Below are 12621 nucleotides of genomic sequence, written 5' to 3' on the forward strand. Positions count from 1 at the left end.
GTGGATGAACGGAGGCGCTGAAGTGAATGGAGTTGGGGGTGGACTGGAAACATCCCCAAACAGCACAGACTGTGGCCGGCGGGGGCTGGGGGGCCGGGCGGCGGGGGGTGGCGTGGGGGGGGGGGGGGGAGAGAAAGAGTCCTAAGGCGCAGGCGCAGTCGGGGCCCCAGTCCTGTTCCCTCCTCCTCTCCGTGCCTCTTTCTCCGCCCCGCTCCCCACCAAACACACTCGCACACGGGCTCTCAAGGTGTTCTCACAGCGGAAGATGGCGACAGACTGAGGGGGCATGGCCAGCGGGAACCACGGGCCGTGCCGCTCTGCGGCCGCCTCAGCGGTGCGAACGAGAAGCAGAAGCTAGAAGCGCACTAAGTAAAGCCCGGCGTCCGCGTCCGCGTCCGGCGCCTGTGGCGCTGCTGGGAGCCAGGTGGCCCGCTCGAGCCGGAACTCCGGGAGCAGCCGGCGAGGAGCCAGAGCAGAGCCGGCCCAGAACCGGCCCCGGCGAACGGCCAGAGCGAGAGCGAAGCCCGAAGGGCCAGGCAGCGGGCCGACCGGCGGACCTAGGAGGGCGCGAGAGAGGCAGGGAGCGGAGCGGCGCGGCGCGGCGCGGGCGGACGGGCGGGAGCAGAGCGGCGCGGGGCGAGCGAGCGGAGCGAAGCGCGGCGACAGGGCCCGCACGGCGGCGCTGAGGGGCGCGCAGAGGTGCGCCGAGCCCAGCCGAGACGGCCGGAACGGAGTGCGAGCAGGGCTGCCGCCGGCGCCGAGTGGAGTGTCGCGGAGCAGAGGGCAGCTGAGGGGCCCGACACTATGAAGAGCGCGGCGCTGCCGCCGCAGCCGCCACCGCCCCAGTGCCCCGCACCGCCCCCCGCCGGGACGCCGGGCAGCGCCTAGCGGGCCGGGTGGCCGCGCCCGGGCTACAAGCGAGGGAGCGCGGGAGGGGCGCGGGGACGACACCAGAGCGCTCCGCGACTCCGGCCTGAGTGGGGCCCCGGGCCGGCCGGCCTGCCTCACCATGCAGCCCCCGAGGTAGAACCTGGACGGCGCCGAGGAACGTGGAGCGGCGGGCAGCCCGCTCGCTCGCTGGAGACGGCCTCGTGCCTGCCTGCTTTCTCCAGCCCGGACCCCCCTGAAATATGTTCAGGGGCGCTTGGATGTGGCCTGGAAAAGACGCCGCCGCGCTGACTATCTGCTGCTGCTGCTGCTGCTGGGCTCCCAGGCCGAGCGACAAACCTTGCGCCGATTCCGAGCGGGCGCAGCGATGGCGACTGTCCCTGGCGTCCCTGCTCTTCTTCACCGTGCTCCTCGCTGACCATCTGTGGCTGTGCGCGGGGGCCCGGCCCCGGGCCAGGGAGCTGAGCAGCGCCATGCGGCCACCCTGGGGGACCAACCGTGAGCGGCAGCCAGTGCCTCCTCGTGCGGTGCTGCCACTGCTGCAGCCGTCCGGCCAGCCCAGTGCGCCCCCAGGCACCTGCGGTCCCCGATATAGCAACCTGACCAAAGCCGCTCCCGCCGCCGGTCCCGGGCCGGACTGCGGCGGCATCCCAGAGCCCACGGGGCTGGATGCAGCTTGCACCAAATTGCAATCTTTGCAGAGACTTTTCGAACCGACTACCCCAGCCCCACCTCTGCGGCCCCCTGACTCCCCTTCCCGTGCTCCGGCCGAGTTCCCCTCCGCCCAAAAAAACTTGCTCAAAGGCCACTTTCGGAACTTCACTCTCTCCTTTTGCGACACCTACACGGTCTGGGACTTGCTGCTGGGCATGGACCGCCCCGACAGCCTAGACTGCAGCCTGGACACCCTGCTGGGGGACCTGCTGGCCGTGGTGGCCAGCCCGGGCTCCGGGGCCTGGGAGGTGTGTAGCAACTGTATCGAGGCGTACCAGCGGCTCGACCGACATGCTCAGGAAAAATACGACGAGTTTGACCTCGTGCTGCATAAATACTTACAGGCTGAAGAGTACTCAATCCGGTCCTGCACAAAAGGCTGTAAGGTAGGGACTGGCATCCGTGGCCACGAGGCGGAAGTAGTGGTGATGGGCCCGAGAAAAGAAAAAAAAAGAGGTCTCCCCCTCTGCCCACCACACCTCCTCCCAATACCCCCACCATTTGAGCGCTGCTTTGGAACCCGCCCTGGAGGAGCCTCAGGGATTCAGGTCAGGTCACCACCTGGCCAACTTCTATTAATTCCAGGTTTGGGCATGGTCTGACTGGGGCCTCCTGGCGCCCTGCCCCGCTTGAGGAGGGAGGGGTCTTGGGGCCCTTGGCTGGCAAAGGGGTGGAAAGAGGGATCTGGCCTCCATTTTCAGCCATAGGTACCCTCCATCTTCAGCTATAGGTACCCTCTTTCCTAGGCTGTAATTGAAAGTCTTGGGAGTGGCTGGTGCAGGGGGAAGGCCAAAGGCGGAAGGAAGAATATTTGTCAACCTAGCCCTCATCCTTTGGCCTCAGGAATGGGCTAGAGGAGGGGCACCCCTGCTTGTGGGGCACACCACACTGTTGACCTTATGTGACCTGACGTGGCCGGTCAGAACCTAGATAGGTGGAGCCTGTCATCTCCCAAGGAGAAGCTCCTTGCCAACAACTCTTCCCTGACAAAAGGAGCTGGGAACAGAGCACAAGCTCCCAGTGCTTTCCCAGCGCCCTGGGGTGGCAGTGGGAGGACAGCTGGCTTTCTGGCTTATGGGAAAAGGAATCCAGAGTAGAGGCGACGCTGCTGCAGAACGGGCCTGCCTAGGGTAGAGCTGAGTTGAGAAACTTCTTGACCCTCAGCAGGATAGTTCTGGGCAGTAGGTGTATGGGGGCTGGAAACACTTGTGACATCATGCTACTGCCTTGTTGGCTCAGCCTGGCCAGATGGCCCGCCTTTGGGAGGAAAGAGAACAGCAAGGTCAAAGGGTCAAGTGACAAGGAGATAGGGTGGGCTGGTGGCCTCACCCATCCTCAAGCAGGGACTGGGTGGGGAAGTGGGGGAGATACTGGGAGCTGGAAAGGGAGATAGTTGCCTCCTAGTCTAGCTTGTCTCCCACCAAGGCTTTGGAGAGGGGCAGAAAGTGCCCCTTTCCATCCAGTGGTGCCCCCTGTATACTTCAGTAGGATTCCATGCTCTTGGTACGCTCCTTATATGGTTGGGTAGGTAAGGGGTAGCTCCTTGCTTCTGACTTCACTTTCTCATTCTCCTTTTCCCTTTTCTCGTAACCTACCTGTCTTTCTCCCGCCTCCCTCAGCCTCAGCTGACTCACTGCCTCACTCACACTACCAAATGAGATATTTCATTTCTTAAAGGTGTACACACACACACACACACACACACACACACACACACTGTCATACACCACCACCACTACCCCGGGCAAAGTCACACAGATATAGAGAGGTTGTCACACCAAACAGTGCCATGGAAGCAGGCACCCACACGTACATCTCCCCACCATGTTAGAGACACAAAGGCAGAAGTCCTGTCACATGAAGAAGGACATATTTTGTCATAAAGAGATAGAGACACACATATATATGTACACTCAGTGGGAATAGATGGACATGATCTAATAGTAGAAGGAATATAGAATGTGTGTCTTTTGTGGCCCTCAATTCAATCCCGTGGCCCCAACTTTTCCTTTTCTTCAATCACCAGGATGAATGAAAGACCATGCCACAACTTTTCCATAGGTTTTCCCCATGTTATAGTTGGCTTCAAGCTGTGTCTGATCCCACAGTAAATAAAAATCACTCATGTTGATTATTTTTACCAGGCAGTTTAGTATAGGAGAAAGACCACTGATCTCCAGGATTTAGGCCTTATCAGCCTCTACCACTTGTTAACAGAATGACCTTGGGCATGTCACTTCACTTTAAGCTTTCATTTGCTCAGTTATAAAACAGGGATAATAATCCTTACTCTGCCCACATTCTGAATCTTTTGTGTGAGATTCAAGTAGGAAGAGAGGTAGCTGATAATATTTTAAAATAATAATATAACATCCAACATTGTTCTCCCATATATTATGAGATCACAACTTCCCAAGGAGACTGGTTATACCAGCACCATTATCTCCATTTCACAGATGAGGAAGCTGAGGTGCAGGGGGATCAAGCAGCTTGTCCTAAGGTTTCTCAGCTAATGAGCAGGAGTGCCAGGCCTCCAACTCACATGCTCTGTTGCTAAGCCCATGTGTTTTCCAGTGTCTCCCATCAAGTTCCCAGTGGCCAGGGTGCTCCCTCCTCTGCTATGTCTCTTTGTCTGTCGCTGTTGCTTTCCCTCTCCTGCTCTCCCTCTCAAAGGTACTCTGCCTGCTCTCTTGCTGCCTGCTATGCCAGGAGAAGGGCAGTTCCAGCTCTATAGCTTTCTTCCTGTCTTTCCCACCCCTCTCCAATGCTCTCTCCCTCATCTGAGGCCTAGATCTAAAGGGCTCTTGATTCCAGTTGTATTATGGGCACTAAGGGAAAAGACATCCCTCTCTCCTCTTTCCTGCAGCCCCTCTCTCTTCACCCTAGCACACCACTTGTATCCCAGGCCTTTTCTGCCGATCCTTTATCCTACCCCCAGGCTCTGAGCCTACATATTTAGCTCCTACCCAAAATGGGATCCCTTGGAGATGATGACCATCCTTAAAGCTTCTCCTGGGTGGAGGGCTCACAGCCCCAGGCCAGGATGAGGGGGCTTCCTCTACTTCTGGAAGCCAAGTCTGAACCTGCTTCAGGGCCAGGTGACCCCCATCCCTGGGACCCTGTCTTAAGTGTCTCAGTCAAATCTTTCCTGGGAAGCCCCAGAAACCCTGTTCTCTCCCTTTGCAATGTCTGCCCCTGTTTTGGGCCCCACAGGGCCCCACAAATCATACCTGTTCTCACTGCTGCTGCCTGTGACACCTCCCAATTTAGTACCAGTTGCAACATTTCCTTAATGTGAGACTTACTTCCTCTCACACAGCAGGGCGATGTTAACTGAGGCAGGCCATGCCTATCCCCACCCTGGCCTCTCCAAACCCCATGCTCCACTCCCCTAATTTCCTTATGCATACCCCAAAACACTTACCTCCCCATCTCCTTGGCCCTCCTGGCCCTGCCTAGGGTTATTGGACAGCCACCTCACTTCCCACAGCTCTCCATCCTCCCAGCCCTGCCATGCCCCTGCCTGCTTTTGATTGCCTCTTCCCCACCTCTGCCCTTCCCTCCTCTAATTCAGGGGTTGAGGGGAGCGGTGGAGATAGGAACAAATCTCTGGCCTCTTCTCTCGTAGCTCTTATCCCAAAGGGGCTAGAAACCCAAGAGAAGGATAGTTCTCAGCTTTCTTACCAGTCATTGGACCACAACAGTAAAGGTTAGTGCCAAGGAAGGATGTGATAGTTCTACTCTGTTCTGAACTGGCCCAAACCCACCTGAAAGACCATGTGTTTGGTTCTGGGTCATACACTGAGCAGGTCTGGAGGAGGCTGGAACCCAAATTCTCCTGGACAGAGTTGAAGAAGCTGTTTCACCTGGAGAAGAGGACACTCAGAAGGCTGTGGTTTCTGCTTTCAGACCTCTGAAGAATTGTCATGGTGCAAAAGAAGAGGCATGTCCTACTTAGCCCCAGGGGCACTTCGTAGTTAGAAAGTCCTGGGTTCAGACCCTGCTCTTTCATTTATTATCTATGTGACCTTGAGCTAGGGACTTTTTTCCTCAAAGCCTCACTTTTCTCATCTGTAAAATGAACCTCAACCCTGTGAGGTCATTATTAATGAGAAGTTCACAAGGGCACCTAGGCACAGCAGAGTTACTCAGTTAACAGGTATTTTTTCTTCCAAAGAGGGACCAAACTGCCTTAGGAGGAGGTGAGCTCCTATTCTCCAAGAAATGTCTAGCCTAATTCAGGCAGACTCCTGGAAGAAATGCTGTGGAGATGACTCTAATTCAAGATTATGGGGAGAGCTGGACTAAGTGACCTCTGAGGTCTATTTCAGCCCAGAGTTAAGGCCCATGAGCCCAGCCTGCTCCATGAACACCAGCACTAAATGGGAAAGGCTGGGGCAGGAAGCCTAACACCCACACACAGTAGGGAGTGTCTGCCAGATCCAGTGCCTTGCCTTATGTCCATACCCTTTGGGGTCCTGCTCTTTCTCCACTCTGGCTGGCAGCTGTTTCTGCCTCGCTGCCTTCCTCTCTCCTCTGATGTGCCAAGCAGGACTTCTGGGCTAACGCTGGTGCTGAGAACAGGGAGCTCAGGGCTCTGGCCAAGTGCTGGAGTCCCAAGTTGGCCAGCGGTCCCTGTTGTCACCCAAGCTCACTGGCTGGGAGCAGTGCCCACAGTCAGCCTCCCCAACCCAGGATTCTTGTGGGCAGAGGAGGTGCCCTGGTCCCTGTTTGGGGGTGGGATGAAGGCGACGGCAGTCAAGAAGCTGCCTCCTGGGGACTATGGCAAAGCCTCCTCTGGGGAGGGGCCTCCAGATTCACAGAAGCCTACTTACTGCCCAGGAATTTGGGCCTTGGGTTTTCTAGAAGGTGCAAGGACAGAAAAGAGGCAATGTTTATAGCTCAGACAGGATACAGTGGGTCAAACAAGGGACTGGGAAAGTGGCCTCATGCTACCCATGCCTCTCCAGGCCCTCTGACTCAATCCTGATCCCCCACTATTACACCTCATATTCCTCTTAAATTTTCATCCACACTCAACACCTCCCATCCACATACCAGTGACCCTACAACCTTCCCAATCTTCTACTCGAAGATCACCCTAGCCAAGCATGTCAAACTCGCGGCCATTGGGCCACATGCCTCGTTTAAATCCAAACTACTTCCCACATCTCACTCTCTAGTCCTTACCCCTACACCTTCACTCTTTCTACCCCCACTCCTCACAATAGTTATTCCTCCCCTCCCCCCTCCCTGCCCCACTCCTCTTGACCCTTTCCCATTTCCCACCCCTCTCCACTCCTTTTCCTACCCACCTCTTCCTCACACCCCTCCCAACCTTTACCACAAGCCCTTACCCCCAGTCCTCCTGGAACTGCACCTCTTGCCCTTGACACCTACATGCCTCCTCACCCCTGGCATCCCTCATATCCCACTTTCCCCATCCCTCCTCCTGCCCCCCTTTCATCCTCTGGTCCCCTCTCTTCCTGTCCCCTTTATCCCTCCTCCATCTCTCTCTGCTTTTTTCCTCCCTCCCTTCTCTCCTCCCCACTTAGGGCAGACATGCATGCATGCACACACATACACTTAGCCACATGACTCACACAGACATGCAGTCTTCTTCATGGCTACTTCCCATTCTTCCCACAGGCTGGTTCTTGACTACTATAGTCACCATAGCAATGGGAACTTCCGAGAAGGATACACTGGTATCTCCTGGAGGTGGGGGTAGGGGAATTGAATGGAGGAAGGGAGCCTAGCAGCCTCCCACCCAATCTCATGGTCTGGCTGGAAGTCTAGTCTACTGAACACAGTGGAGGTAGGGAGTGAGGAAAGGGAAGACAGTGGGTGGGGGCGAAATTAAAGGAGAGTCAGGGATCTCCAAACTCATCATGAGCAGGAGAGAGTGCATTATAAGCCACATAGGGATCTAGACAAATATGGGCTTTCAGAAGCACCATACTCTGATGCTGACCTGGGAGATCTCTGGGGAACATGCATGTCATGCATGTTCCTGTGGTTATGCAGACCAGTGTCTGTGCAGGTGGCCAGGGACACTGGACTAGGCTTTTCTCCATGGGCATAAGAGGGGGTTCAGAGAAGCCTGAATTTTTGACACCTTGAGCCAGGCAGGTGCTTAGAAGAGAGAGCAAGGGCACCAGGTGAGCGGCAGCTGGCCCTGGAAAGGGAAGTCGTTATTATGGAATGATGGGCTTCCAGGGCTGCTTGAATGGATTCTGGAGAAAGGAGCTGGAATCTAAACCACAAGTCTCTGGGCCAGAAGTCTGGGCAGGCTGGCACCAGAGAAGAATGGGGTAAGAAAGGGGAAGGGGAAAAGGAAACAGCAAGCTTTTGACCCACAGCGTGCCTAGGAGATGCCAGGGCCCTTGCATGTGTCCATGAAATCATTTTATTCTGATAATGGTCCTATAATTATCCCCATGTTGCAAGTGAGGAAACTGAGGCTCAGTGAGGAAATGTGACCTACCCAGGCCACATAGCTAAAAGGTGGGAAGACTGGGATACACAACCAGGTCTGTCTGTTCTTTCCCCAGTGCACACATGTATAAAAATGTTAATAATCTCCTCTAATTGTCCAAGGCAACCAATGGCCAGCTGGCTGCTGAAAGACTGGGGCCAGAAGCTGAACTGTTGGCAGGTGCCATCCGGCAGGGCCTTTTGGTAGCTTGTAGGGGGCCCCTGGGGCATTTCAAAGAATGGGGATCCACCAACATCCTCTTTGTTCAATACCCTAGTCTCATGTCCCTGAGAATCAGTGCCAGTCACCAGTATCCTTCTAGGATAGTGATGGAGGAAGGCATGAGGAAGGGGGATATTTACTCCCTCTTTTTTCTGCAGGCTCTGCAAATGAGATAGGAGGAGCTGGGCTCCTCTTGCCTAGAGAGAAGGTATCTGTTATAGTCTCAGCTTCAATCTGCTGGAAAGATCAACTGGGGCAGGAGGACAGAAGGTCCCCTAGGCAGGCCTAGTGCAAGCCTGAGCCCTGTCCACCTGCTGGGTGGGAGAGCTGAAAGGGGAAAAGTGACATTTGTCACCCCACAGCCTGATTAGGCCTGGCCTGGGCTTTGGGCACCTAGTTTCCATGCCAGGGTTTAGGTGAGCCCTGGTCTGGAATAGCTAGGCTTCTCTTGGGGGTAGAAGGAAGTGCCAACTCACCAAGTTTTGCCTGGAGAGGACATGTGGTAGTGGTAGGGATACCATTATTTCCTGTCTTTTTGTTTGGTGTTCAGAAGATAGTATGGCCATCTGGCTGGTTTGTGAAAGGTGAGCCTGTCTGCTTAGTATTGAACCCAACTAAAATTTCCATGTTAATCCTTCAGAATTATTATAGTCTCAGAATCTTTTTTTACAATTAAAAAAAGGTCTTTGAGAAACTTTGGAAAATAGAAGTATAACATAAAAAAGGTCGCAGAAACACTCTTAATGTTATAGTGTATTGATATGTATTTTTGTGGCACATATGAAAGATACATAGATATAGATATATAATAGTTTTAGTTTTTTATTGTGGTAAAATACACGTATAAAATTTACCACTTTAACCACTCTTAAGTGTACAAATCCAGTAGCATGAAGTACATTTGCACTGTTGTACAATCATCACCACTATCCATTTCTAAAACATTTTTATTCTTCTAATCAGAAACTCTATACCCATTAAGCAATAACTCCCCTCCCTCTCTTCCCCCAGCTCTTGGTAGCCTCTATTCTACTTTCTTTCTCTATGAATTTGACCACTCTAGGTACCTCATATAAGTGGAATCATACAGCATTTGTCCTTTTATGTCTGGCTTATTTCATTTAATAAGTTTTCAAGGTGCCCCCATTTTATAGCATGGATTAGTACTTCATTCCTCTTTATGGTTGAATAATATTAAATTGTCTGGATATACCACATTTTGTTTATCCATTCATCTCTATGGACACTTGGGTTGTTTCTACTTTGGGGCAATTAAGAATAAAGCTGCCATGAACATTCATGATCAAGTTTTTGTGTGGACATATGTTTTCATTTCCTTCCACCTCTTTCTATTGTGAATGAGGTTGTTATAAACATTGGTATACAAATATTTGTTTGATTCCCTGTTCTCAATCCTTTTGGGTATATACCTAGATGTGGACTTATTGGATCACATGATAATTCTATATTTAACTCTCTGAGGAACCGCAGCACTGTTTTCCACATTGGCTCCATCATTATACATTCTTACCAGCAATGCAAGAGAATTCCAATGTCTTCATATCCTCATCAACACTTGTTATTTCTCATTTTTTATAATAGCCATCCTAATAGGTGTGACTATATTTTTACACGTTGAAATCACATAGTTTTTTACTCTGGTCTTTTTAACATTGTATTAAAAGTTATACTGAGTATATTTCCATGTAATTAAATATTTGTAAACATCATTCTTTTTTTTAATCCTCACCCGAGGATATGTTTTTATTTATTTGAGTGAGAGAGAGAGAAACAGAAACATCAATGTGAGAGAGAAACCTGATCGGTTGCTTCCTGTACATACCCTGACCCGGGATGGAACCTATAACCTAGATAAGTGCCCTGACTGGGAATCAAACCCACAATCTTTTGGTGTATGGATGACGCTCCAGCCATCTGAGCCACCTGGCCAGGGTCATAAACATCATTTTTAATGAGTGTACAATATTTCATCACATGAATATAATGCAATTTATATATATTGCAATATAGTTCTCTGTTGTTAAATATTTACTGCCAACTTTTACTATTATAAATAATTCTGTGATGAATATTTTTGTTCATAAATCTTAGTCAGACCTGTTTCCTTTTTTTAAATAAATACTATCTCAAATTATTTTTTTCTTATTTCTCTACTTTGCTGAGTTTCGTAAATCACAAAGTAATGCATACTCATTGTATAAGACCTAACAATACAGAGGCTAATAAAGAAAACATTAATAATCCTCCCAGTCCCTCCCCTCACAGTCCCACTGCCCTTAGGTCACTGATGTTAGCAAATTTTGGAACCCCTCTCCAATGAACACCAGAAGAAAACAATACTGTCAACAGGAGGGTTGATAATTTTACTTGACTCTGTGTTGATAAACTCTATCTGGGGACACAGTTGCAAGGGACACAGGAAAATAGGAACTCGTCTGACTATGGACAACCAGTGTAGAGACAACCACATTACATGAAAAAGTTGAGGAAAAACTGGAAATCTTTGGCTTCTTGGAAGAGTAATCTACATATAGCTATATCCATTTTTCTTTCCTCATGCTCCCTTTTATATTGGCTAGTCCAGTTTCTTTCCCCACTGCTCCACCGAAACTGATCTCACCATGGTGAGATTGCCAACATGATACTGTCTAAGTCCTAATCTGTTGACCATTCCCTATTCTTTGAAACTCCTCCCCTAATTTACAGAATGTCACTCTCTTCTGTTTCTCTTCCAACCTCTTAAACCACTCCTCCATCTTCATCAGATTGCCTTCCTCCATCTGCCCCTTAAATGTTAGTGTTTCCAAGGGACCCACTGTTGATCCTATTTCTCTCTGTGCTCACTATCCCTAGACAATATCATCACTTCCTTGGCCTTCACTATTGCTTTATCAGTCAGGGGTGGGGGTGGGGGAGGCTAGTTCATGCTCTGGTAACAACTCCCAAATATCAGAGGCTTAACACAACAAACAGTTATTGCTTGCTCACAATACATGTCCAAAACAGGTCAGCAGGGACCAGTGCTCATGATAGTCACCAAGAGACCCAGGCTAGTAAAGGATTCATTTCAACACCGCTTACACAGTCAGCACCAGAGGGAAAAGAATATGACAAATTATATACTGGATCTTAAAGCTTCTCCCAAGAGTTATCCATGTTACTTCAATTCACATTTCATTGTCATGCCTACTTTAAAGAGTGTGGGAAAGTATAGGCCTACTGTGTTTGTAATGATTAACCCCTTAACTCTTTTGTTTAATTTAATAAATCTTTATTGTTCAGATTATTACAGTTGTTCCTCCTTTATCCCCCATAGCTCCCCTCCACCCGGTTCCCACCCCGCCCCATGCCCTTACCCCGCCCCCCCACTGTCCTCGTCCATAGGTATAAGATTTTTGTCCAATCTCTTCCCGCACCCCCACACCCCCTTCCCCCAAAAAATTGTCAGTCCACTCCCTTTCTATGCCCCTGATTCTATTATATTCACCAGTTTATTCTGTTCATCAGATTTTTTATTCACTTGATTTTTAGATTCACTTGTTGATAGATATGTATTTGTTGTCACTTTGTTGTTCATAATTTTTATCTTTACCTTTTTCTTCTTCTTCCTCTTCTTAAATAATACCCTTCAGCATTTCATATAATACTGGTTTGGTGGTGATGAACTCCTTTAGCTTTTTCTTGTCTGTGAAGCTCTTTATCTGACCTTCAATTCTAAATGATAGCTTTGCTGGGTAGAGTAATCTTGGTTGTAGGTTCTTGCTATTCATCACTTTGAATATTTCTTACCACTCCCTTCTGGCCTGCATAGTTTCTGTTGAGAAATCAGCTGACAGTCATATGGGTACTCCCTCATAGGTAACTAACTGTTTTTCTCTTGCTGCTTTTAAGATTCTCTCTTTGTCTTTTACCCTTGGCATTTTAATTATGATGTGTCTTGGTGTGGTCCTCTTTGGATTCCTTTTGTTTGGGGTTCTCTGTGCTTCCTGGACTTGTAAGTCTATTTCTTTCACCATGTGGGGGAAGTTTTCTGTCATTATTTCTTCAAATAGGTTTTCAATATCTTGCTCTCTGTCTTCTTCCAGCACCCCCACAATTCAGATGTTGGTATGCTTGAGGTTGTCCCAGAGGCTCCTTACACTATCTTCATATTTTTGGATTATTTTTTCTTTTTGCTTTTCCGGTTGGGTGGTTTTTGCTTCTTCATATTTCAAATCTTTGACTTTAATCTTGGGATCCTCTAGTCTACTGTTGGATCTCTGTATATTATTCTTTATTTCAGTCAGTGTATGCTTAAT

General features: G+C 50.1%; 1 protein-coding gene across 1 annotated transcript in view; it reads left to right on the plus strand.

Annotated features, from left to right (window-relative positions):
* The first annotated feature begins 217 nt into the window (after positions 1-217).
* Positions 218-12621, plus strand: part of NALF2 (NALCN channel auxiliary factor 2) — a 31337-nt gene continuing 18933 nt past the window's right edge. Inside the window, exon 1 of the mRNA XM_079765183.1 lies at positions 218-1988. Coding sequence (XP_079621309.1) covers positions 1131-1988 — 858 coding nt within the window. The 5' untranslated portion in view covers positions 218-1130. The remainder of the gene's footprint in view (positions 1989-12621) is intronic.

The sequence above is a fragment of the Cnephaeus nilssonii genome, assembly GCF_951640355.1.
Source record: "Cnephaeus nilssonii genome assembly, chromosome: X".
In the NCBI taxonomy this organism is placed as follows: domain Eukaryota; kingdom Metazoa; phylum Chordata; class Mammalia; order Chiroptera; family Vespertilionidae; genus Cnephaeus; species Cnephaeus nilssonii.